Source organism: Grammomys surdaster, unplaced genomic scaffold, assembly GCF_004785775.1.
Source record: "Grammomys surdaster isolate TR1022 unplaced genomic scaffold, NIH_TR_1.0 126313, whole genome shotgun sequence".
Lineage (NCBI taxonomy): Eukaryota > Metazoa > Chordata > Mammalia > Rodentia > Muridae > Grammomys > Grammomys surdaster.
Window position 1 is genome coordinate 5,429,435 of NW_021621113.1, and position 25,687 is coordinate 5,455,121.

The 25,687-nt window shown below is 48.1% G+C and overlaps 1 protein-coding gene across 1 annotated transcript; it reads right to left on the reverse strand.

The window, feature by feature from the left end:
• Positions 1-810: 810 nt before the first annotated feature.
• Positions 811-19,082, reverse strand: Sesn2 (sestrin 2). Its single transcript, XM_028759748.1, has 10 exons — positions 18,695-19,082; positions 10,166-10,231; positions 7,574-7,771; positions 7,042-7,224; positions 6,721-6,933; positions 5,825-5,975; positions 5,255-5,373; positions 4,775-4,965; positions 2,178-2,322; positions 811-1,496 (listed from the first exon to the last, which is right to left on the reverse strand). Exons 1-10 carry the CDS (start codon positions 18,782-18,784, stop codon positions 1,410-1,412), a joined length of 1,443 nt encoding a protein of 480 aa, XP_028615581.1. The 5' UTR covers positions 18,785-19,082; the 3' UTR covers positions 811-1,409.
• Between the last annotated feature and the right edge of the window lie 6,605 nt (positions 19,083-25,687).

The following is a 25,687-nucleotide window of genomic DNA, read 5'->3' on the forward strand; positions in this document are numbered from 1 at the left end:
AGGAGGCACCACTGCTGCTGGTGGTGGAAGGGTAAGAGAAGTCAGAATTCACAGTTGTTTGCTATGCAAAGTGCTTATTGGTCGTGGCTGAATCTGCCAAGTAAGCCATTTAAATCCAGGAGAGGGGACAGATGGGACACTGGGATGGGGGGTGGTGTCCCTTGGAAGGCAGCCAGGAAAGGCTGACTGTAGAATAAGGGTCCCCAGAGGCCTTCAAGTTCTTGCAAGAATATCAGTCTGCTGTTGATGTTTTGGCCAGAGAGCCCCGAGGAAAGCGTCAAACCTTGAGACACTTAAGCCAATCCCTCAGTCTCCAACTGTGAGGTCCAAGAAGTGGAGCTGGTGTGGCTGAGAGAAAGAGAACCTTGGTATATGCATCTTACTGGGTGGGCCCCTGGTGCCACATAAGAAAGGCTCATTTTTTTTTTTGGCAACCACTCTTGGCAGAACCCAAGGGATAAGAGAACGGAATGCCAGCCTCTGCATGGCAGTACAATCTAGAAGAACAGTATCAACCCCCTCCTAGGCTTTGACTTTGGCTCCATGGCAAGGTCCTCAAGAGACCAGACCTCAGCCTCATGACCCAAATACAGAGTTCAGCAGCAACCATTCCTTACTCTTCAGACAGCACAGAACCCACCATGGGCTCCAACTCTCCAGAGATTGTGTGTTCTTTGGATATGTTTGGCCACTCTCCCAGCTCCACACCACCAGGCACGGGAGAAAAGGGTACCAGGGGAAGGCAAAGGAGACAAAAGGACTGAACCAATAGTCAGGTAACCAAAGAATAGGCTGTCCAACAGAACAGGCTTGGGGGAACGGGCCCACAGACCAGCTGTGAGTCCAACTTTCACATTTATGAGTGGGAGGCAGGTGGCGGGTGATGACACTGGCCAATGAGGAACGAGGGAAGGCAAGCTTCCTGGAGTGCTAGTCCCTGGAGGTCCTTGCTCCTCTCCCACGCCGGCAGCCAGGGGCTTCCCAGTCCAGGAAGGCAGCACGTGTGGTGCCTGGGGCCCAGCTGCCACATGAGCCCGACCTTAGCTCCGTACCCTTCATCTGCTTTTAGGAGCAGGGAAAGAAAAGGGGATCTGGCCCTTGAGCTTTCCTAGTCTTCCTCCAGCAACAGGGACAGAGCTGAGACCCCAAAGTCAGTGCAACGATCCTGTTCAGTCCAGTGAGGAAAAGGAAGGTGTGGCTTGCCTTGGGGGCCCGCGCATGGCCACGCACATGCCCATCCCCCACATTTTGTCGGATAGACATGAGACAGAAAGGGTCCTGGATCTGTCTCCAGACACAGAAGTCCTTGCACAGAGGACAGTGGCCCAGGGTCAGCTGTTCCGGGTGCTGGTCCTGCGATGGGGTAGTCAGGTCAGCTGCTCCGGGTGCTAGTCCTGCGTGCGGGGTAGTCAGGTCATGTAGCGGGTGATGGCGCGCAGAGCATAGAGCAGGGCCGCTTGCATGCGGGCCTCAAGGAGCAGCAAGTTCACGTGAACCTGGGGAACAGAGAGAACGAGGCTGGCTGACAACTGATCTCCCAGTCAACCGGTTCCCTGCCACTCATTTCACCCACGCCTCGCACTGAGATGTCCTGACCCTTGCTTAGACTCTGCGGCAATCTGGTCAGTGACTAATGTTTTATCTCACACATCTGAGAGAAGAGCTGCGAGGTAACTGGCTCTAGGGCAGGATCAAATGTTTCCATACATAGCCTCACTGTGTCTTCCCAACTTTGAAATGCAGCCAGTCCCCCTTGTCATTACAAAGGGGAGATGCTCAGAGGTAACCTACCCAAAGTCACACTGCTCCTATGTGAGGATGAAAATGGCAGTGGTGGCTCATGCCTTGATACCAGCACTTGGGAGGCAGAGGCAGAGGCAGGCAGATCTCTGTGAGTTCAAGGCCAGCCTGGTCTACAGAGTGAGTTCCAGGCCAGCCAGGGCTACACAGAAAAACTGCCTCAAAAAACAAACAAAAAAGCTGCACCTATGCCCACCTAAACATGTGAAAACCTAAGTACTCAATTTAAATGAAGTCTGAAATTACACAGTAGAATAGAATTTAACCAAGGATAACAGGCCCAGGTACGGCACCAGACAGGGCAGACCCACAGTGTGACCCTCACTGGGTCCTACCCTCTGATTCCACAGCCACTCCCACGTCCATGTTGCCATTACCTTCTCTGAGTGGCGGAAGTGCCTCCAAAAGAGGTTGTACATTCTGCGGGTTGTCTTCTCTGGGTAGCAGGCCACGGTCTTGATATAGATTTTGAGGTTCCTTTCTAGGAGCTGGTTTACCTCCCCGTAATCATAGTCATCATATCTGATGGACAGACAGGCCGACAGCATTACTCATGGTCTGCTCCCAGAAGCAGCTCCACTCCCCTATCCCCACCCAACAGAAGGAGGAACAGAGTGGCCAGAAAAGTGAGAAGGTAGGAAGCCATGAGAGGCTTGGTTCCTCTTAGAAAAACAGCTGACATCATGTGTCACAGGTAACCAGATTCACAGAGGAGCACTCCAAGTAACGCTGATGACAGTGTGCACTACTGAGATCTGTCTGCCAGTCACAAAAAAAGTATACACGCCAGTCTTATATGATACTCAGTGTTCATCAATTTCATTTTCCTGAGACTCCAAGAAGGCACTTGCCCTCAGCAGGGAGCGACTTTCAAATGCAGCTCTCCCATTGTTACTGCCCTACAGTAAAGGGCAGGAAGGTCAGTGAGAAGCAATCATGAAGGATGGTTGAGGGCAAAAGCAGACATTACTAATGCCACAGACAGAGCAAGTGAGGCCTAGAGAAGGGGATGAACTCATTCAAAACCCAAAGGCAGCCAGTTGGTAGTGAGTCTGGAAGCCACTCTTTCCCCCTCCCTACTCTAGTTTATATGAATGTGTGGGAAAGAGGCAGGAAGGAAACACCTGATAGTAATAAAATTAGGTGATCTCCCGAAGAGTTCGAAGAGTGCAGAGTGTGAGTGGGTTGTTAGTGTTTTTGTTTGGAGAGTCCTGTCCCAGCTGCTGTTAAATAGCCACAGATGGCCATGAACTAACTCCTCATCTTCCTGTCTTGGCCTTTCCAGTGCCGGTATTACAGGTATACACAAAAATAAATCAATTAAAAGAAAGAAAATAAAGAAAAGGGGCCGGGCGGTGGTGGCGCACGCCTTTAATCCCAGCACTTGGGAGGCAGAGGCAGGTGGATTTCTGAGTTTGAGGCCAGCCTGGTCTACAGAGTGAGTTCCAGGACAGCCCGGGCTATACAGAGAAACCCTGTCTCGAAAAACCAAAAAAAAAAAAAAAAAAGTAAAGGGGAAAAATACAACAGAAAGAAAAAGTCAGGAGGCAGGGGATTAGCTTCCACCTGCAATCCCAGCATTAGAGAGACTAAAACAGTCTGCTGTGAGTCCAACTGGGCTATCAGGAGACCACATCTTGAAAAGAAACAAACAAACAAATAAAGTTCTCTCTGTATCACTTAGATAAATCACGTTATTTGGGGCATTTACCTATAAGAACGTGTGTGGGAGAGCGGTCAGTGCACACACTGTTTCTAAGAGTAAAAACTGCTTACAGTCCTGGTGGCCTGTAATTTCAACACCTGGGTGGCCAAGGAGGCAGAGGGGATCCCAAGACTGAGCCAACAGAGCCCCTGAGACTCCTCGGGGGTGGGGAGAGAGGAGAACTTGAGAAGGGGGAAAAAAGGAACAAAAGGAAAACCAAACCAACCCTGGAATAAATCTAAATACTAAAATAGTAAATAGCACATCATTCCTAAAAAAGTTCTTCTCAAACACCAGTCAGTGGACAGGCAAGACGACTCAATGGTTAAAGGAGCTTGCCGTCAAGACTGATGACCCAAGTTCGATCCCTGGGCTCCAATGGTGGAAGAAGAAAACCAACTCCAGCAAGTTTTCTTCTGACCTCCACAGGTAGGCTGGGCTACACATGTGTATGTGTGCACAAACATACACACAAAGAAATAAAGTACACGTAATTTTTTTTTGAAATCAGAAAAAGATTTAACAAGGTAAAACTTAACTCACAATACTATTTATTCTGTATACATGACCAGTGTTCACATGCCTGGCTCTCGTGTAAAATTTTCATGAGCTGCGTAATAGGTTATGAATGGGAATATCATTATTTAAAGTACTCTACTGTGCATATCTGTGTTGTCCTTATTTCCCGTGAGAAAAGATATACTACTGGAAATTTATGTGGCTCTGTGTAATGTGCACATACGTATGCACATGTTTATGTATGTTTTTTCATAGAGGTGTGTGAATACATACACAAAACACATGAAATCATAAAGGAGAGTACTTTGTTTGGTAGAGTAGGTCTGTAAGTTCAGACGCTAACAAGCTGAGGCAGGAGGATTGTCACAAGTTCAAGGTTAGCCTGAACCATACATGTTCTAGGCTAGTTGAGGTTACAGAGTGAGACCTATCTCTATCCCAAAACATCAAAAAATAAGTAAAATGACATAAAACAACACAAAATAAAACACAACAAAGAGTGCTTGTCTGGAATGCACAAGGCCCTGGGAACAATCCTTAGTATTACATAAGGAAACAAAGCAAAGCCTGGTTATCTCTGGGAGAGTGTAAAGAGTCTTGACTATAGAGTTTGAACAGTGAGCACTCTTACTAGCTTTAAACCTGCAAACGTGGCTTGAAGATGTAAGAAGAGTGTAAGAACTAAAAGACAATAACTTGGGGAAGATTTGTGGCATACACGTGACCTAAGCTTGGGGGACACATGCTCACCTGATGCCAAAGACGCAGTGGATGTAGTTCCAGATGGCCCTGCGGAGCATGGAGGTGTCCACCCCGCTGTGCATGGCGATGGTGTTATAGGTGAGGCTGTAGGCTACCTGGAACTTCTCATCTAGCAGCTGCCCTCCCTCAGGGTAGAGCCGCTGGATCAGCGAGTAGCCGTGGTCTTCCCAGGTATAATCCTGAAGCATGGGGGAAGAGGTCAGTGAGCAAGACTTTCTGGATCTACCCTCTAGGATTCACACCTTAGCTTTGCATAACATACCCTGCCTGACCCACAAATCCCATATGCTGCTTGTACTGAGCCCAAGACACCAACCAGGATGTCCCTGGGTGATGACCTCCCAGCCCGCAATAGGGAACTTTCAGGTCTTCACTGCCCTCAGGGGTTGAGGGGAGGAGGTATCCAACTTAGAACCACTTGAAGCTCTTGCCCCTGCTTCTGTGTAAATCTGAAACAATGATCCACACCTGGGCACGGAAGGTTGGTGGGGCCTGAGTCCCTCGGCGAGTGAAGTCTTCATATCCAAACGTGGGGTCCTCCACAAAGCATAGGATGTCTGGGTGTGGAGAAGGCTCCAGGATATCCGCTAAGGGTCACATCAGAAAACAGGGGACAGTGAGGCTGAGTGGAGAACAGTAGGCTCCCTATCATCAGAGAGGTGGCAGGGCTGGGGGGAGGAGTACAGTAGGGACCACAGAGAGCCACTCCCTACACTAAGAGGGAGGTGTTAACTAGAGCCCCTCCTGGGGAGGAGTAACTCCCCCCCAAGCCCCCCCCCCCGCCCCCACCCGCCTCTCCAACAGTAATAACGTCAGTTTTATGGAATGGCTCAGCCTGGGAAAGGCCTTCAGCTTGGCTCCGTCTACCTCACATGGGCCCTGAAGGGCTAACAGACCAGGATTCGAAGGCAAGTCTGAACACAAGGCCCATCCTCAGAGTCTCTTGGAAGGAGAAGTCAAGGTGTGTGAAGGTATCTGCTCCCCTCAGAGGTGTAGAGAAAGAGGCAGCCCCTAGCACTGACGCCTGTGATCCTGTACCTGAGGGGGTCACCAGCAGGCTTTCTGACTTCTCCAGCTCAAAACGGTTCTCCATTTCCTCCTGGGACGCCCCCTCATCCCTCAGCAGGCTCTCCTGAAGCTGCCTCATTCGTTCCATCAGAGCTTCTACGTCATGGGCGGCTTCAAAGCCCTGTAGAAAGGACCCAGTAATTACCAATCTACTCCCCTCATGGCCCACTGGAAGACTCCACTCAGCTCTTCCACATTCCAGATTTTTCCTGAGTGACCAGAAAGCACTAGGGTAGTTTCTGAGCCAGCCACCACACTGGGCAGCTCACGTAGCCAGTGAATCAACACTTACAATGTAGACCAGTGGCCTTGAACTCACAGAGCCCTGCTGCCTCTGCCTCCTGAGTTTCTGGGATTATGGTGGTTACTGTTGTTTGATTTTTTAGTGCTGTTGCTGATTGACCTTAAGGACACCAACAGGCTGAGTGAACAATCTACCTACCACTGAGCTATACCAAAGCCCAAATTTTGTGTAGTCAACTAGACAAAAAATGTCAGATATGGTGGCTCACAGGGGTGGGAGAGTGAGGGCAGTCACCATGAATTTGAGGCTAGCCTGGGCCACAGAGTAATAGCCTGTCTCAAAATAACAAATCGAACCCCAAAACATCCACAAACAACAATGAAAGTAAGATGCCGTGATGGTACACACTTGTCATCTCAGAACCGTAAGTCCACAGTAAACTCCAGGCCATCCTAGGCTTATCTCAACAGACTAACAAAAAAAAGAAACTGAGTTTGAAAGCCAAGGAAGTTTGCTGGACTCTCTCCCTGTGGCGAGACAGGGAAGCAGACAGTGGTTTCTACTCCCAGAGCAGAGGCCACACCAGTTTTCTCCCACACCAAGACCCAGGACCATGGCTTACCCCTGAGTTGTTCAATGGGTCCCCGTTTGGGGGGCTGCCTTGCTCACTGGGAGGCGAAGGTGCCTGTGAGGCAGGGCTGCCCTCTGCATCTCCCTCAGGAAGTATTCCACAGCCAAACACAAAGGAGGCCAGAGAGTGGCAATGGGTAAGCAGGACCAGCGCTTGGATGAGTTCAGCCAGGGACCAGCTGTGCTCGCCTGTCTTCAGCAAGGCCTGGAAGGGAAGTAGAGATAAACAAACCCACGCAGTGGTTGCCCCTGGGCTGCCCCAGCCCAGCCCATTGGCTTCGTCAGGGACCCCGACTCTCTCTGCCTATCGTACCTGGATATGCTCCTTGGTGATGAGCCATGGCCGATGCGCCAGTAACTTGTTGATCTCGCTCAGCTTTCGGAGCTTCTCAGGGGCGCGGTGGAGGCCCAGCAGCCACTCGGGGTCACCGCCAGTCTGCAGGAACTCAGTCATGTGGCAACCCACCAGGTAAGAACACTGGTGGCGGGCAGCAGCCTGTGGGGGTGGGGTCAATGAGCCTGAGTTCCCTTCCTTCTGTGCCCCATTCTGGGAAGACCCTCCTTGGGATCTAAGAGGCAGGAAAATCTATGTTCTAACTTCACCTCTGCTACCAGCTTGCTGGTCAGCTAACCCTTTTGCACCTCAGTTTCCCCATTTGCAAAGTATACACTTAAAGACACCTCTCTTCAAAACCTAAAATTAAAATTCCATGAGGTAAGAAAGCTAGACACTTCCTCTTCACCTAAAAAAAAAAAAAAATCAACTTGGGGGAGTCCCCAAACGAATCTGAAGCTAGAATCACCATTTGGCTACCCCTGGGAGCACCAAGCCCAGACGGACTTACCATGATGGCAATGTAGTGGCGCCAGGAGCTGGCCAGGGGCCCATCTGTATGCAGCAGCAGGTAGTGCAGGCGCCAGAAGCTGCTAAGGTAGTCGGGATGTAGACCCATCACCACCGCCAGGTTGTCCACCCGCCCTGAGGACATCAGAGCCTCGAGCCCCAGGTGCTGCTCCAGGCTCTCAGCTCCTTCCCGAAGGATCTGCCAGGCAAAGAGGAGCACATGGGTTCCCTCCTGCACCCGCCATACCGACCAACCTCGTCTTTGTTTTATATATACGGTTATGTTATACAGATATTGTTTTATATATACGGTTATACAGACATAATAGGAGACGGAGTACCACCAACCATGTCTGAAAGACACTGATTATGCAAACACTATTAGGCAGCTTATGTGTCTACTGCGGGGCTGGCGCTATCCAAGTACTTCATAGTACACTTCACATTAACTCAACTCTCAAAACAGTTAGGAAATTACAGGTCAATTTCCCCTATTTTTATTTTGTAATGAAAACATTTCTTTCAATGCCGAGATCAAATCTAGGGCCTCACAACTAGAAAAAATATCCTACCACTGAGCTTTTCCCCCTTCCCCGCCCCCTTCCTTTCTTTGAGACAGGGCTTCTCTATGGAGCTCTGGCTGTCCTGGAACTCTCATTCTGTAGACCAGGCTGGCCTCGAACTCACAGAGATCCATCTGCCTCTGCCTCTCCAGTGCTGGGACTAAAGGCATGCGCCACCACCGCTGGCTTCCTTCTCCCTTTTATTTATGTTTTTTTTTTCTTTTTTTTTTGTTTTTTTGTTTTTTGAGACAGGGTTTCTCTATGTAGCCCCGGCTGTCCTGGAACTCACTCCGTAGACCAGGCTGGCCTTGAACTCAGAAATCTGCCTGTCTGTCTCGGCCTCCCAAGTGCTGGGATTAAAGGCGTGTGCCACCACCGCCCGGCCTCCCTTTTATTTATGAAGACTTAGGCCAGGCGGTGGTGGCGCATGCCTTTAATCCCAGCACTTGGGAGGCAGAGGCAGGCGGATTTCTGAGCTCGAGGCCATCCTGGTCTACAGAGTGAGTTTCAGGACAGCCAGAGCTACACAGAGAAACCCTGTCTCGAAAAAACCAAAAACAATAAATAAATAAATAAATAAATAAATAAATAAATAAATAAATAAAATAAAATAAAGAATTATTTATTTATTTTTTTGTATATGAGTACACTGTAGCTGTCTTCAGACACACCAGAAGAGGGCATCTGATCCCATTACAGATGGTTGTGAGCCACCATGTGGTTGCTGGGAATTGAACTCAGGACTTCTGGAAGAGCAGTCAGTGCTCTTAACCTCTAAGCCATCTCTCCAGCCCCATGTAGAGCTTTTTAACATTATCAGACTTCTTCTTTTTCTTTTTTCTTTTTTTTGATACAGGGTACCACATAGTTTATTCAGGCTGGATGATACGACCATGACCAGCTTATGTGGAGTTAAATGACTAGCCCAGGGCATTGTAGATGGCAGGCAAGCGCTCTGACATCTGCGGTGGGCTATATCATAGCCCTCTTCCCCCTTTTCTTCTCCTTCTCGTATTTACTTTTTATTTTACTTGTTTGTTTATTTGTTGTGGATCTGGGTACCAGACCCAGGACCTTGTGCATGGGAAGCCAGTTCTGTCACTGAGCTACGTCCCCAGCCCCGATTCATTCATCTAACAGATAGCTACCCAATTATGAATCTCCTTGAGTGTCTGAACTTGTCCTGTGAGGTGAATACTATTATTTTCCTCCATTAATAGATGGAGAAACCAGGTCTGCTTGAAACCACAGACCTGACAAGTGACAGAACAGGATTCTAATCTAGATGAACTCCGAGTGACAAGTGACAGAAACAGGATTCTAATCTAGATGAACTCCGAGTGACAAGTGACAGAACAGGATTCTAATCTAGATGAACTCCGAGTGACAAGTGACAGAAACAGGATTCTAATCTAGATGAACTCCGAGTGACAAGTGACAGAACAGGATTCTAATCTAGATGAACTCCGAGTGACAAGTGACAGAAACAGGATTCTAATCTAGATGAACTCCGAGTGACAAGTGACAGAAACAGGATTCTAATCTAGATGAACTCCGAGTGACAAGTGACAGAAACAGGATTCTAATCTAGATGAACTCCGAGTGACAAGTGACAGAAACAGGATTCTAATCTAGATGAACTCCGGGGCCTCTTGTTTCTTTCCTTTCTTTCTTTTTTTTTCTTCAATAAAAGACAAATTATTTATAAGCAGAAAAATAAAATAGAAGAACACTATGAGGTTAAAAATGCTGGGATACAGGCTGAAACCCCAGTGGGTTTGTTCCTCTTACATTGCAAAGGCGATAAGCTCTGGTTTGGGAGCCTGGAGTTTGGGCATGCCACCCTATGATTTCATCTGTCTGAACTCATTTCTTGGCAGAAAACAAAGTTAAGAACAGTCCAGCTTCAAGAGCTTTTTAAAAAAATTAAATGAATCAGGAGCGGGGAAAGAAAGATCCTGAGTTTCCCGTTTCCATGTCCTTTTCCTCCTAGGGACCAGAGTCCTAAGCGCTCCCACTTCCAAACTCACCTCCTCCGCTGGGATGAAGGCGCTGGGCCCTCGAGGACCTCGCCGAGCCTGGCGCTCCCGATGCTCCTGTGGGGGAAACACATGGTGGTTATTTGGCAGAAGGGAGGACAAGGGAGGACAGAGAGGACTTACTGTGAGCTCTCCAGCCCCCTTCTCCAACCCTAAATGGTACTGAGTTTCTAAACTATCTTCTTGGTATCTCCTGAATAGGGAAGCCAGGGGGAACACTTAGACCCCTGCATAGCAAATGGGCAAGAGAAAAGAAAGCTCATCAAGGCTGACTTGCCAAGGAACTCAGCCAGGTTCCAGAAACCCAGCCTGGTTGGATGGGAGGGGCCTGAGGAAGGAAATAACAGCTTTCTGTTGCCTGTCCCCAGAAGGCCAGTGTCTTTGTGGTCCTAGAGGACTTGTATAGTAGAAAGAATTCTTTACAAAGGCAAAGACATGGTTCAGCGGGTAAGTGTGGAGATCTAAATTTAATCCCTGGTAGAAGGAGTCCTGGCCTCTCCAAGTTGTCCTTTGACCTCCAACACACAACCTTTGATTTATGAACACATGCATTTTTAAAAACAAGGGATCAGGCCAGAAGTGGTTGGTGGTGCATACCTTTAGTCCAAGCACTCAGGAGGCAGAGGCAGGTGGATCTCTCTGAGTTCAAGGCCAGCCTGGACTACAGAGTGAGTTCCAGGACAGTCAGGGCTATGCAATGGGACACTATCTGGGGCTGTGGGGAAGACTCTTTTCAAATAAGAACCCTTTATATTCCAAAGCCAGTTCCCACCCTCTATGCCTACAAAGTTTCAATCCTCTCAAATGAGCGTTTTCCTTTCTTTTTTGTCTTTTCTTCAATGCTGAGGATGAACCTAGGCAGCTTGCTGGTGAGCTGGGCACATTCTACACCGAGCCGCACCTCGAGGCCCTGCAAACAGTCATTTGTTTATCCTCCTCTCCACAGCTTCTAGGCTATCTCCGCTCTCAGCCTCACCAACTGTTCCTGTCTGCACTACCCTGCCCTCCCCTAACCAACTGCTACCCAGTATCCACCCTGTAACCAAATTTTCTCAAGTATGAATCTGATCCTTAAAACCTGACTTCCCTTACCGAAGCCTTCCAGATAAATGAGTGGTCAAGCCCCACCCCCTCTGGGACTTGGTAGTTCTTCAAGGTCTATCTACTGTCAGACCTTTGTTCGAGACCCCATAATTCCTGGTGTTTTTGCTTCCACAAACACTGTCCGCTAAGAGCCTCTTTTAAGTTGCTTTGCTCCCACACCACATTTTGTGGAGAGCAGGGCTGGGCCATTCTGTGAATAAAAACAGAAAGTAGAGTGGCTGGGGTTGGGGGGGGGGAGACTCCAGGGAGGACATGTAGGCTGGTGGTGGCAGCTATTCTGATTTCAGCATCTTCGAGCTGAAGCTATGTATTCAATGAAGCTACTTCTCCTGCTCCTTGACGAGGTCTGGGAGAACATTCTATTTATTCACCTAGTTTCTGAATGTTGGCGTGGGGCTCTCTATACTGCCAGCCTGAACATAACTGATCCAAATAACAGTTCTGCCTTCACTACAAAAGACCATCCCCTAGTCCTTCCTCCTGGTAAGATCCAGACTTAGGACCTCAGATGTTCAAGGACTCAAAACTATACTTGAGTTCCCCACACCCCCCATTCAAGACAGAGTTTCTCTGTGCAATCTTGCCTGACCCTCTGTAGACCAGGCTGGCTTCATAGATCAGCCTGCCTCTGCCTCCCGAGTGCACCACCACCACCTGGCCACACTTTTTTTTGTTGCTAAAGTGGCCAAGACTGTGTCATCACTGTCTCCTAAAGGCCCCTGTGGCAGTGGTGGTACACACATTGAATTCCAGCACTTAAGAGGCAGAGAGACAGATCTCTCAGTTCAAGGCCAGTCTGGTCTACACAGTGAGTTCCAAGACAGCCAGGGCTACACAGAGAAACCTTGTTTCAAAAAACAATAATAGGGGCTGGAGAGATGGCTCAGGGGTTAAGAGCACTAGCTGCTCTTCCAGTAGGTCATGAGTTCAATTCCCAGCAACCACATGGTGGCTCACAACCATCTGTAATTGGATCCAATGCTCTCTTCACATAAAATAAATAAATAAATCTTTAAAAAAAAAAAAAACAATAATAATAAAATAAAAACAACAGCCGAGCAGTGGTGGCGCACGCCTTTAATCCCAGCACTTGGGAGGCAGAGACAGGCGGATTTCTGAGTTTGAGGCCAGCCTGGTCTACAGAGTGAGTTCCAGGACAGCCAGGGCTACACAGAGAAACCCTGTCTCAAAAAAACCCAAAAAATAAAAAATAAAATAAAAATAAAAACAACAACAAAAAAGTCCCCCGAAAGAGAGGTGACCTCTGGGAGCCTACAAGAGAAAAAATAAGGAGCCTAGAAGCCTAGGCATACATACGGGCTTTGATGCTAAATTGCTGTGTGGCCAGTAAAGTTACTTAGGCTTTCTGGGTCTGATTCCGGAGGGCAGAAGGGACTAGGCTGGCCCCTTTCAACCACTACTTTTTTTTTTCTTTTCCACTCCGCCCCCCTCCTTTCTTTGACACAGGTTTTCTCTATGTAGCCCTGGCTGTCCTGGAACTCACTCTATAGAGCAGGCTGGCCTTGAACTCAGAGATCCTCCCTGTCTGTGTCTCCCTAGTACTAGGATTAAAGGCGTGCTCCACCAGCCACCAAGCACTCACTCCCTTTACAGCTTCCCCTCCTCCCTCACTTGAGAAAATGCCCAACAGCTCTGTCTGGGAGATAAGAACTGCTGACTCCACAGACTGGGCCTCCCTCTCTCCAGAGGACTCCAGAGCAGATAGAAGCACAGTGGAACCAGGCCAGATACCTGTAAAACCAGCTCTGGGGAGGCTGAGGCAAGAGGATTGGACATCAGGAGTTTGAGGCCAGCCTAGGCTACACAGTGAGATGTTGTCTCAAAACAAATAAACAAAACCATCGGGAGGGAGGGGTTGAATGTGCAAATATTAAAATTCTAAGACAAAAAAAAATTAAAATTAAAAAAAGACCACAGCAGCATAAGCAGAGAGCTAAGGGCTCCTAGATGTGTGGGGGAGGGGATAGGGAACAGCCCTGGGATCCTCTGAGCCAAGAGCCAGCAAAGAAAGGAAACATTACCCTTAGGTTCTAGACCCATAGGTATTTCCCTGGAAAATAAATAAAATAATAATGTATAGTACAATTAAAGATAGAATCTTGGAGGGCTGGGGCTGTAGCTCTTTTGTAGAGTGTTGCCATAGAGGATACTGAAATCTTAGCTCAAGTAGTCACACATAGCCTTACAAGGCTTAGCGAGAGACACACACACACACACACACACACAGACACACGCACGCACAAAATGTTTTTGATAGCTCCACCCAGCTCTGTGCGCCTCAGTTTCCTCCTGGAACAATGGGATTTTCACCGAGTAGGCACGAGGATTTTAACAGGACTATGCCACAGTTTACCTCAGCACCTACACTAGGGAAAACACTTCATAAAAGTCCCTAGTCATTAACTTCATTGTCATTTTAAACAAGAGCTTCTCTGCCCCAGCGGTCCATTAGCATCCTTTTGTGAAGCTTTTCTTTCTTTCTTTTTTTTAATTACTGAAACCAAAGTCCCACCTCCAGCAATCCACACAGAGAGGAAGTGGGGGGTGGGGTAGGCGCTGTTGGTGTATTTACTGATCTCTCTCTCAGGTACAGAGCCCAGAGCTGAGTGCTTCCCAAGTAAAATCAGAATTAATCTGTTCATTTGATTTTTCTTTGACGACTGTATTATTACAGGCAGTGTGAACAGCCCAAAGACAAAGTCCCAGCCAGCCTTCATATAATTTTAGGTACCAGGGAGAAAGCGGAAAATGATGAACAGGCTTTCAATCAGAGGAGAGCGATGAGAGAGAACTGAGTAATGGCGGGCTGAGAGAGTGTGTGGTATTTTAGTTTAAGAGGACAGGAAAAACTGCTGGGGAGGTAGGTGACCTTTGAGTTGGTTGAGAAGGCAGCCGAGGAGCCTGTGAAGATAGAGGGGACCAGTGTTCAGCCACAGGGGACACTGGAGAGTCCTGGATACAAGTCTAGGCTCCAATATCTCAAATGTTCCCCTAACCTTGACATCTGGGCAAGTCCATGGGAAGCTGGAGGAGCCGGGTCTCATTGGCAAGAGGTGACATCAATAAACCAGCCCTCCTCCCATTCCCTGGGGTAGACAGTCAATGATAATGTTAAATTATAGTATGAGTAGGTAGTCGCTTGTTCTACTGGCGTATGCACTGATTTCACATGGACTACGATGTATACCGGATGGTAGAAGCTACGACTAAAGCTTTACTGCCAAGAAATAAGGTTCTGAGGGGTCTGTGTCACTCACTTCTGGTCACTCAGCTAGAAAGGAAGTAAGGCAGGTGAATACAGACCAGGTTCCTACAAACATGGAGGCCATTCCCCATTCTCAACAACCAAGGCTTATGACCCTACACCCAGGGTTTGCCAAGAACAAGAGGACTCATCTCTGCTCACAGACTTAGAAATTCAGAAAGCCCTTCACAATACCTTCCTTGGGGACTCTCTAGCTTTGAGGGCACACACTGGGCCTAGTTTCCAGTCCTTACTCCTATGTCTAATACACTAGACCAATAGAAATTTAGGGGTTGGAGTGATGGTTTAGTGGCGAAGACCATTTGCTACTCTTACATAGGACCCAAGTTTAGTTCCCAGCACACATGTGGCTCACTCCAGCTCCAGAGGATGGATCCAACTTCTCCTGGCCTCTGTGAGCACCCACACACATGTGCACATATCCACACACACATAATTAAAAGCAAACTCTTTTCAAAATAAAAGAGTATAAGTAGAACTTCAAATATATGATGGAATGTTTTGTATCTGCACTGTCTAATAACCATGGCGGTCTAGAGCCATTCTTCATGTCTAAGCAGTTTGAAATGTGTCTACAGCAAGGAACCTTGACTTTTTGCTTAACTTAACTTGAATTTTGCTTAACTAGTTAGTTTTCTAAGATGAAGTGTCACTATGTAGCCCAGTCTGGATTGAAACTTTCAATCTCCCTCTGCCTTGACACCAGGCTAGTTCTAAATGTTCTTTTGGAGACAAGGTCTCAATTTGTAGCAAGGGCAGCCATGGAACTCATCCCGCAACCTTGAACTTATGACACGTCTCCTAATTTAGCCTCCTTCAAGCTAGTTACAGATGTGGGTTATCAATGCCTGGAGTTACCAGCTCTAAATTCCATCAGGTGTGGCTAGGGGGTGGCCACCATGTTGAAGAGAACAGGTCCGGCACACCTGATGAAGGCATGATTCCAGCACAGGAGACAAAGACAGGGAAACCCAGATCGGACAAATCACCTGCTCGTGTGGAGTAAAGAAAGAAGCAGCAACGGCTGGTCCTCCATATCCAACTGAAGGATAATTTGGCAGCAGCAACAGTAAAGTCAGACAGCCCTATGGAAGGCGCTCTAGGTCTTTAGCGCATCGGAAAGGGACTAATGGCCTTGAAGCCTGGTGTCTGGCTCCTCACTCAAATGCTTTCTAGACTAACTTTTCTGTTGAACCCAGAGGCTCCCATTCTATTTACATCTAACCTACATCTGTTTGAAGGTTCTAGGGAATCAATTAAATGTATAAAAATTAAGCATCAACTAACAAGTGTCTAATGTGTAATTTGAACCCAAACTGAGCCCCTTCCATTCTTTTATAGGAGTTTCTGGAAATGGCACCAGACCTAGAGATTTAAACCCAGCCGACTGACTTCCCAGAGTGCTGTTCACCAGCTGCATTGGTCCCTCTGATTAGCCCAGGCTTTGCTCTTGTTCTCTGGAGTGGGCCAGCCCCAGGACTCACCTACAGACACTCGCTAAGTCATACTGCCAACTGGGAAGGCCTGCCCACTACCTGTCAGCTGGATCCAGATAAGAGTCTGGGTTTACATCTGAGGAGAGGATATACAAGCAGCCCCAGACTTCCAGTCAACCTTGAGGGGGCAGGGCAGCGGAGTGGCAGACAGCCTGGACTGGGCCCCAGGCTAAAGTGCTTTACATATTTGATCTCACAGGCACCTTAATTCCTCTCAACCATCCTGAGAGAAACAGAACTTACTGTCCCCTCTTTAAAGACAAGTGACCAAAGCTTAGGATGGTCCCCTTCTGGCCTTGCACAGGTCATATGGGGTTTCAGAGCCTAAACATCTGAAAATGGGCAGTTAACCACTTAGGTGCAAATAACAGTGAGCCCTGCAGGGTGTTACTAACTAGTCCCAGAAACAGGCAGGCAGAAAGAAAGAAAGGCCTAGCTTATAGAACTAGCTTAAAATGAAGAAGGGACTAGAAGCTGTGTTCAGAGGGGCTCATCTGGTGGAGAAAGAAGCTCTTCTGAGGAAGTGATGTTTGGGGAAGTTATTCTAGAATCCAACATAGCTTTGAAAACACACCACCCAAGACAAGAGTCAATTCCTTGGAACTTTCTGGAGACAGGTATATCTGAAGGTCTTGACCCTCTGAAATAAGGTTTGAAACAGTTGTGGGAACTACCCATCCAGTTTTGAGCCCTAGAGTCTGGAAGATGGGCACCCTATCTTCTCAGAATCCCACTTAAAGCAGACACCTTCAGGGTCATTTTTCTTGAGGGGCAGAAGATGTAGAAAAAAATGTTGCAAACATTATCAGCTTTCCCCAATACTGCAAAGTGACCTTCTTAAGTCCAGTGTGTCCAGGACACCTGGAATCCCAACACTCAGGAGGCTGAGGCAGGAAGATAGTTATAAGGTCAAGGCCAGACTGAACTACAGAGTGAGACCCAGTCTCAAGGGGGGTGGGGCTTCCTCTAAGGAGGCCACCCAAGATCTACTCAGACCACCTAAGATTTTCTTCCCCACAGGCACGGTGGGGAGAGAACTGTGCTGGCCCTCCTCCCACAGTAGAGAATAGACTCAGGAAGTCCCTTGAGAGGCACTGGGGGTGGGGAGAGATTCGGGCTAAGTCAGTTTTCCACATGCTCGCATTTTACATACAAGGACAGTTCCCTGCAGTAAATATGTCTCAGCCACTCTGCTTCAAGCATTTGCTTGTATTTTAAGTTAATTTGACCAACAATCTCCTAGAGATAATATCAAAATACCCTTTAAGAGACAAAAGTCAAAAGCGATTGCTTAGCTGAGATAACCAGAGGAGAAAGTAAAGAGGGTGGGACTGGAATCTAGCCCTTACCTACCTCAATGCTCCCGTGCGCTAACAAAAACAACATTGTTCACAAGGCAGACAAAAGTTATCAGCCAAGAGGCAGAAGCGCCGAGTCTTTTCTGCATACAGATTCCTAAACCTTATGAAGAAGCAACAGACCAATGGCTACCTGGAGAAGCCCTCAGAAATGACATTTCCTCAGAAATGGGCAGATTTTCTCAAGATCATACACCTTAGGACTAACACTCTACCCATTTCCAGCCCCGGCAATAGACCTTCTACACTGCTCTAAGCTTAGAAAATCAAAAAGGAACAGCATCGTCTGCAGTGCCAAACACTCTCCAAAATCCTAGCCACACGCAGGCCAGAGGATGAGGGCTGGGTGAAAGAAGGCTCTCTCTCTCTCAGCCCCTATCGGGCCTCAATTTTCTCATTCTATAAAATGGGGTTAAAGTACAGTTTGTATTTGCTGTCTTTGTTAGACATCTAGTAGGTGCTCCATAAATGATAGACTATGACCACCGTCGAGGCCGCTGGGAGGAAGACGGGGGTTTTATACTGGCATTATTCCTTTATACTGGCATTATATCTTTATACAGGCATTACTCCTTGCCTCCCTGCAAAGTCCCTTTACGCTCTGAGGAAACAGCCAAAGAAACTTTGAGGACCCCAGAACAATTTAATAGGAGGCAGCCTATCGGGACCAAGGGTTATCCGCTTTCTACCCCCAGCTCTCTCTGCTTGCTGCCGCCGAGGATCAAGCGGCCAGCCAGACCCATAAAGCACTCAGACCAGTTTCCAGATCGGGGGTGCAGGTGAGGACTGGAAAAGGGGATCGACCTTCGCTGGTCAGTCCCAGGTAGTTTACTCCCTTCGCTGCGCGATAGGACCAGAAACGGATCCTAGAAAGAGCTCCCAGCCTGCCTGCCCCCACCGAGAGGAAGGGAATCTGCGGAAGGGGGCGGGGAGGAGGAGTGGTCGGGTCTCTCCGGCCGGGATTTGCCTGGACTTGAAGACGCTCGCTCTACCAGAGCACAAACCTAAAGAGCCACGAGAAGGCGTCCCCTCTCATTGGTCAGGAGTCCGATGGAGCCAGGGAGAGCTCCGCAGCCCCCACCCTCCCGGGGGGGGGGGTAGAGCGAGGGCTGTGAGAGGGGAAGGGAGGGAGAGCGGAGGCTGCAGTTGATGCAACCCTAGCCCTAGCTTACGTGCTCTCAGACCCTGAGCCCGGGGGGCGCACCAGAGTTAGCCCGGGTCAACCCGAAGCTCGGCCGTGGTTGGAGGAGAGCGGCTTTGCCCGGCTGTTGCTTACCTCTTGGGTTTCGGGGCCGGCCACACCGCTCCTGGTAAACGGCAGGTAGCCCTTGATCTCGGCATGACACTCCGAGTCCGCTACGATCATGGTGTACGTCAGGACCCGGCCGCGGCTCGTCTGCGCCCGGGACACCCGAGGGGGTATCTGAGTCGGGTGCGCACAGGAGGCCGGGACTTGGGGTCGCCGGGGAAGCTCGAGATCCCCGGGGTGTCTCTCCGGATGAGGAGAACCGGCGCTACCGCGCTAGACACTCCTTGCAGCCCAGCTTGGAAAACTGCGGCCGGCCTCCGAGGCCTGAGATTGGCCGCGGCGCAGAGGTTTTCACGGCCCGGAGTGCCTCGGAAGTCCGCAGTGGCCAGCGCTGCTCCCGAAGCTAGCGCTCCTCACCATCCCCACCACGGAACTGCCAGCGCTCGCCCGGCTCTGTCAGCCCGCTGCGGTCCTGGGGGAGGGCGGGGACACAAAAGTCCCACGGCGCAGCCAATCAGATGCCTGTTTCCCGGGGAGGCGGAGCCGACACCTCCCTTCGGAGCCAACCGTCCCTCCAATCAGCATCGACAGGCTCCTAGGAACTCTGGGAGCTGTAGTTGGCCTTGCGCAGATGCTGCAAACTTTTGCAAGAAAGGGTTAGTCAGATCTCTGGCAATACCAGATGAGAGTGACAGCCCAGGGAGTCATTAGGGCTGCATGATGAACCGGGACTTCACGGGGCTGGGCCAGACAGCCAGGTGTGAAATCCCTTCTGAGTAAGTTCTTCAGCTTTCCAGTTCCTGGAGGGACTGGTTAGGGCTGCAGAGAGTTCTAACCACATCCAGTTGTTCTAATTATAGATCAAAACCCGCAAATTTGAAGGCCAAGAGCCACCACCCTGTCCCCTCAGGCCTTCAGAGATCTGCACCTTCAGAAACACTAAACCAAGGAAATCACCTTATTTGTGGAGTCTCTGGAAAGGCCCTCACTGAAATACCCTTGGCAATCTCAAAATTAATCTCAATTTTCTTTTTTTTTTTTTTTTTGGTTTTTCGAGACAGGGTTTCTCTGTATAGCCCGGGCTGTCCTGGAACTCACTCTGTAGACCAGGCTGGCCTCGAACTCAGAAATCCGCCTGCCTCTGCCTCCCGAGTGCTGGGATTAAAGGCGTGGGCCACCACCGCCCGGCTAATCTCAATTTTCATTGCTACAATTTTCCCTCTTCTGCTCTGCCTTGGGTTGCCTTCTCTCCAGTCTTCCAGCCTCCAGGCGCTCCTGGAAACTTTGTAACTTAGGTGTTTCGCTTGGTCTATTTCTCACTTCTCCTTCTGGCCACTCCTCTCTGACTCCTCTTTTTCCATCCACTCCCTAAACGTGGGTGCTCTCCTAGTTTCTGTTTTTATCTCTCTTTTTTTTTTCTAGACACTCACCTCTTCCATCCATCCCCCAGCACTTGAGCTCGACTCACCCATTCATTCACTTCCAGTCATCTCCTTCACTGTTTTTCTTCAGGCCTCTCCTTTTTGTTCCAAGTTTCTCTTTATTCTGGTCGAGGAGTCCTGGACAGGGCTGGAGCTGACTAATCTTCTCAGTTCCTGCCTGAATAGTCTTGAGAATAGGCTTCTGATACCAAAGATGATCTTCTGACTTGGTCTAATCCCTCCTGTAGGGAAGGGAGTTCACCTGCAGCCTCCTGAGCACCATAAACTCTCGGCTGGGCCTTCTCTCCACGTTTTAATACTTTCCACACTCTACCTTGTGTTGTTGTTTTCTGTGTATTTGTTTTATCTGAAAGTTTTTATAATAAACTGGTTGAGGGCAGCAACCACATTTAGACATTTTTTTTTCTACCTTATGCCATCAGGCACAACATGCTTCTAATAATATACCCTTGGTCGCTGAATATCCCTTTGTGTTAATTCTCTTCTAAACAACTCTACATCAGATTCAGCTTTCTCCTTAAAAACATGTACTCTCAGCCAGAAGTGGTGGTGCACATCTTTAACCCCAGCACTCAGAAAGCAAAGGCAGGTGGAACCCTGAGTTTGAGGCCAGCCTGGTCTATAAAGTGAGTTCCAGGACAGCCAAGGCTACATAGAGAAACCCTGTCTCAAAAAAACCCCACAAATGCCGGGTGGTGGTGGCGCACGCCTTTAACCCCAGCACTTGGGAGGCAGAGGCAGGCGGATTTCTGAGTTCGAGGCCAGCCTGGTCTACAGAGTGAGTTCCAGGACAGCCAGGACTATACAGAGAAACCCTGTCTCAAACAAAACAAAATAAAAGCACAAACAAACAAACGCATATACTCTGTGGGATAAAGCTATGGCGTACTGTCACAGCATCCACTTAGGACCCCAAGGCCTTGTGTTCCTTGGGTTCTATTCCCAACAGCACACAGACACACCGACAGAAATAACTACAATGTCATTGGCCAGGCTAAATTTTTTTCAGTAGTCTTTCATCAGCCACTGAATAAAGTTAAACCTCTAGGTGGATCCTCGAGGCCTGCCAAGATAGGTTTCAACCTACGTCTTCAGTCTTATCTGTTACACCCACGATACTTCAACTTTGTGATTCTCCACTTGGAGTTCTACTCCTTGCAGTGACAGGGAGCATTCAGAGCCGTTGGTGGCCTAAATGGAGCCTTCAAGATGCGGCTCACTCCCAAAGCTGCCTTCAAGCCCTGCTCAAAGTCATATTGCTCCTGTTCCTCAACACCTTTAACCCAGTCCTGGCCATGTTTACCAAACACAGGGAGCTTCATTACCGTGTTACAGGTCTTACCCCCTTCCTTCCAGTTTTGTTTGTTTGGTTTGGGTTTTGGTTTTTCGAGACAGGGTTTCTCTGTATAGCCCTGGCTGTCCTGGAACTCACTCTGTAGACCAGGCTGGCCTCGAACTCAGAAATCCGCCTGCCTCTGCCTCCCAAGTGCTGGAGTTAAAGACGTGTGCCACCACCGACTGGCAAAAACTAAATTTTTTAAAGAATGACTTTAGAGATAAAGCTATAGGCCCCATTTATAAGGCAAATGATTTTGTGAAGGAAAATCAGAAGACACTAATACTCAAAAGCGGGTAATCATTTGTGACCCAGCTTCTACAGAATGATAGCAGCGGAGACTTCTTAACAGTATCCAGCTCTACTCGTGAGAGTCCAGGGTCCACCCATTCTAACTTTCACCACAACCTCCTCAAGTAGCCTTTATGTCCCCATTTGACAGATGACAAAACTGAAGCTGGCCGAGGTCAGGTGGCTTAGTAATGTGCAAGGTGTTCAAAGGCAGTATGACTCCACAGTAGAAACTCTGCCCTACCAGTGAGGAGAGAAGGACGTGAGTATCTAAGAGGCAGGCTGGCACTTGTATTTGGTGCCTAAACCAGATCTATTAATTAGGAGTAAGAGACATAACTGTAAAGTGGCCTAGAATGGGTGTGTCAGTACATCTCTGTGACAGGGCCTCTGTGGGAAGTTCAGTTACCATTTGAAGATGAGGGAGACTAGAACCAGCGCAAGAGTAACCAGTGGAGGTGGAGGGACTCACTGGCTGTGCTCAGGGAAATCTGCTCCTTCCCTCCCTCTTTCATTTAGTAAACAGTTTTGACCACTTGTGTGCCAGTTGCTAGGCTAGGTGGTAGAAATCCAGCAGAAATCTGCTGCCTGGTGAGGGACGGGGAGGTGTGCTAGACACTGGTTGGATGCAGCCCTCCCCTCCCCCATGCCCTCCCCTCCCCCATGCCTTCCATATTTTGGTCAGGCAAGGTCTCCTCCTTCCTCCTGTTGCCATACTCCCTGGACTCTTGCATCAGCCGTGTTAAGGCCACTGATTGGCCAAAGCTCTTTTGATTCCTCAATCATATTGAAGTCCTGAAGACGTGTCTAGATCAGATCTGAAAGGTTTTTGAAGACTTCTTCAATTTCAGATCTTGTCAGATTATGAACCTAACGGGATTCTCATCTATTTTTTTTTCAGAATTAATTTTATGGCATCAAATTCTTGGACCATTTTATTGTAATGATCTTACATTGTAACTATTCCAGGCACTGTGGTTTATCACTCTTGGTGCCTTTTTTCCCCCTTGAACTCTTATTTTCCAGCTCCCCAATTACAGAACACAGTTCCTGCCCAGGGAAATCTTGTAGGAAAGAAGCCTCTCACTCCCATAGGCTTGATAAAACCGAAGAAGACACTCCACACACCCACCAGAAGCTTAATCACACGTTCACTTACTCATTAAGCAGGCACTGTGTGAAGTCCTGAGCAAGGAGACTTCACCTCTTTGAGTTGTCACAGACACTCAGAAACAAAGTCGGCTATGATCCTAACAGCGACTCAGACACCTGCTTTTGTCTCTATTAACCAAATTAACCCCCTTCCTTTCCCAACTCTTGAATCTGTTTTCTTTTTCTTTCTTTTTTTTTTTTTTTGAATCTGTTTTCTTATCTACAAAATCAAGAAAATTTGAAAGGAGATCTCTGGTCAATGAGCAGAGATCTAGTGTTTGTGTGTTTGTCTTGATAAGGTCACTTCCCTCGATTTCACATTTTGGATAGAAAACGTCAAGTTTAGAAAACATCGTCCGTCTTAGTAAAATATGAAAGCCAATCTATTCTTAGGTGCTTTCGGGACAATTAGCAGGACTGCTCTAGTTTTATCAGTTGAGCGATCCCGCAGCGCCCCCTGCAGGCCAGATCTTGCTATAGCTCAGGCCCAGTGAACAGAAAAATGCTCCCAGGGCCGCTCCAAATGATTCTGTAAAGACAATTGTCAGTCCCCATATCATGAAGTCAAGGTAAAAAGACAGGCGATGGCTAAGTAAATATCATGTGGCTGCTGAAGAGTCTAGCAAGAAGTAAGCTTTAATAAAACTTCACTGCCTAAATATTTCTCCCATTGCTTTGGCTTACCCTCTCATCCCGGAGGCAGGCAGTCTTTGCTTAAGACAGAAGAAATTCGCTAAAAATCCTCGGAAATCTGTTTGCGGCATGGAGACCAGACCTTAAGGTCCAGCCAACCGACACTCTAACAGGCTGATTCAATGATTTGATTTTAAAACAAAAATAGTTTGCTATGGCGTCTTCTTTCTCCCTCTCCACTTCAACGGGCCCTACTATCTATCATGATGGGCAGAGGAAGTGAAGGGGTGGATACAGTCCTAGCTTTTTAAACCGCGTGAAATCAGAACAAGTTATTTCTCTCTGCCCTTGTTTCCTGCTGTGTCAAAGCGGGGCTGTTTTGAGGATGAAAGCTAACGCAGAAGAGCTCTTCAACGGGGCAGCCGGGGTTGTTATTTATATTGCTGTTTCCCCCAAAGTCTCGACAAAAGATGCATCACTTCTCTCTCCCCGACCCCACCCCCTCCCCGGTGCTCAGCAACAGGCTCGTCTTACGTAAATCGCAGCGACCAATGAGCAGGAAGGTGGGCGGGGTTTTATAATAAGCCAATAGGAGCCTGCAGCGACGCTGGGGATAGGACCAGGCATGTTTCCAGGCTGACCAGGCAAGCGAGTCTCCGAGGCTGTTGAGTGGGCCTGAAAGGTCTTTAAAATCTTCTTTCTCTGCCTGTCAACCGGGCTCTGATTGGTCTAAAACACACGCCTGCCTCTCCTCCGCCCTCCCCAGGCAGGAAGGGAGCAGGTAGCTCAAGGCTTGCTTTTTTTTCTCTTTTTTAAATATTTGAGACTAGGTCTCCTGTACACCGGGCCCATAACTCAAATCCGGAATTCAAATTCGTATGTATCCAGAAGCTAATCTTAACTTTATGATGCCCCTGTCACAGCTTCCCAAGTATCTGGGATTGCAAGTCTGTGTTGCCTTCCCTGGTGTTTTAAATCTCTAAACGTTACATTTTTTTTTTTTTTATCCATTTACACACTTAAGTGCTTCGATGTGTTACTTTTTTTTTTCTTTCTTGTTTTTTGGTTTTTCGAGACAGGGTTTCTCTGTATAGCTCTGGCTGTCCTGGAACTCACTCTGTATACCAGGCTGGCCTCGAACTCAGAAATTCGCCTGCCTCTACCTCCCAAGTGCTAGGGTTAAAGGCGTGCGCCACCACCGCCCGGCGATGTGTTACATTTTTAATGTTAAAGAGACCCTTAAGTGGGGCATGATGATGGTTGTTCAAGGCTACACTGGGCTACGTAGTGATTTATTTCGATATCGATATCTCAGTAAGTACCAGTCTCAAAAAAAAAAAAAAAAAAAGTGAACGAGAAGCTTCTTTAAAGATCAGAAAGGGCCGGGCGGTGGTGGCACACGCCTTTAACCCCAGCACTTGGGAGGCAGAGGCAGGCGGATTTCTGAGTTCGAGAGTTCGAGGCTAGCCTGGTCTACAGAGTGAGTTCCAGGACAGCCAGGACTACACAGAGAAGCCCTGTCTCGAAAAAACTAACTAACTAAATAAATAAATATCAGAAAGGAACGACTATATTGATTTCCTGTTTTAGGACCCTGAGTAGCTAGCTGGCTTTCCAGACCTGGCTGCATGGTGTATGTAGTTTTTACTTCTTACTTGTATTGTCTTTGTAAGCTTTTACATAATGCAGGGCCTCTTGTAGCACAGGCTTTCCTTGGCTTTTTGTAGTCTAGAGGATGATCTTGACCTTCTGATGGTCCTGCCTCCACCTTCTGGAGTGCTTAGATAATCATCATCATTCTGGCTCTTCGTTTAAGTCTTTACAAAAAATAAGTTATTTATTTTATGTGTATGTGCTTGTATAGAAGTATATGCACTGCCGGGCAGTGGTGGCGCACACCTTTAATCCCAGCACTTGGGAGGCAGAAGCAGGCGGATTTCTAAGTTCGAGGCCAGCCTGGTCTACAGAGTGAGTTCTAGGACAGCCAGGGCTACACAGAGAAACCCTGTCTTGACAAACCAAAAAAAACAAAAACAAAAACAAAACAAAAAAGTATATGCACTAACATGTACAAGGAGCCCTCAGAGGCCTATGCTACATGAGACCTTAACCAAAAAAATTTGAGCAATTTCACCTAAAATTCACTATGTATGATTTCTCTTGTGA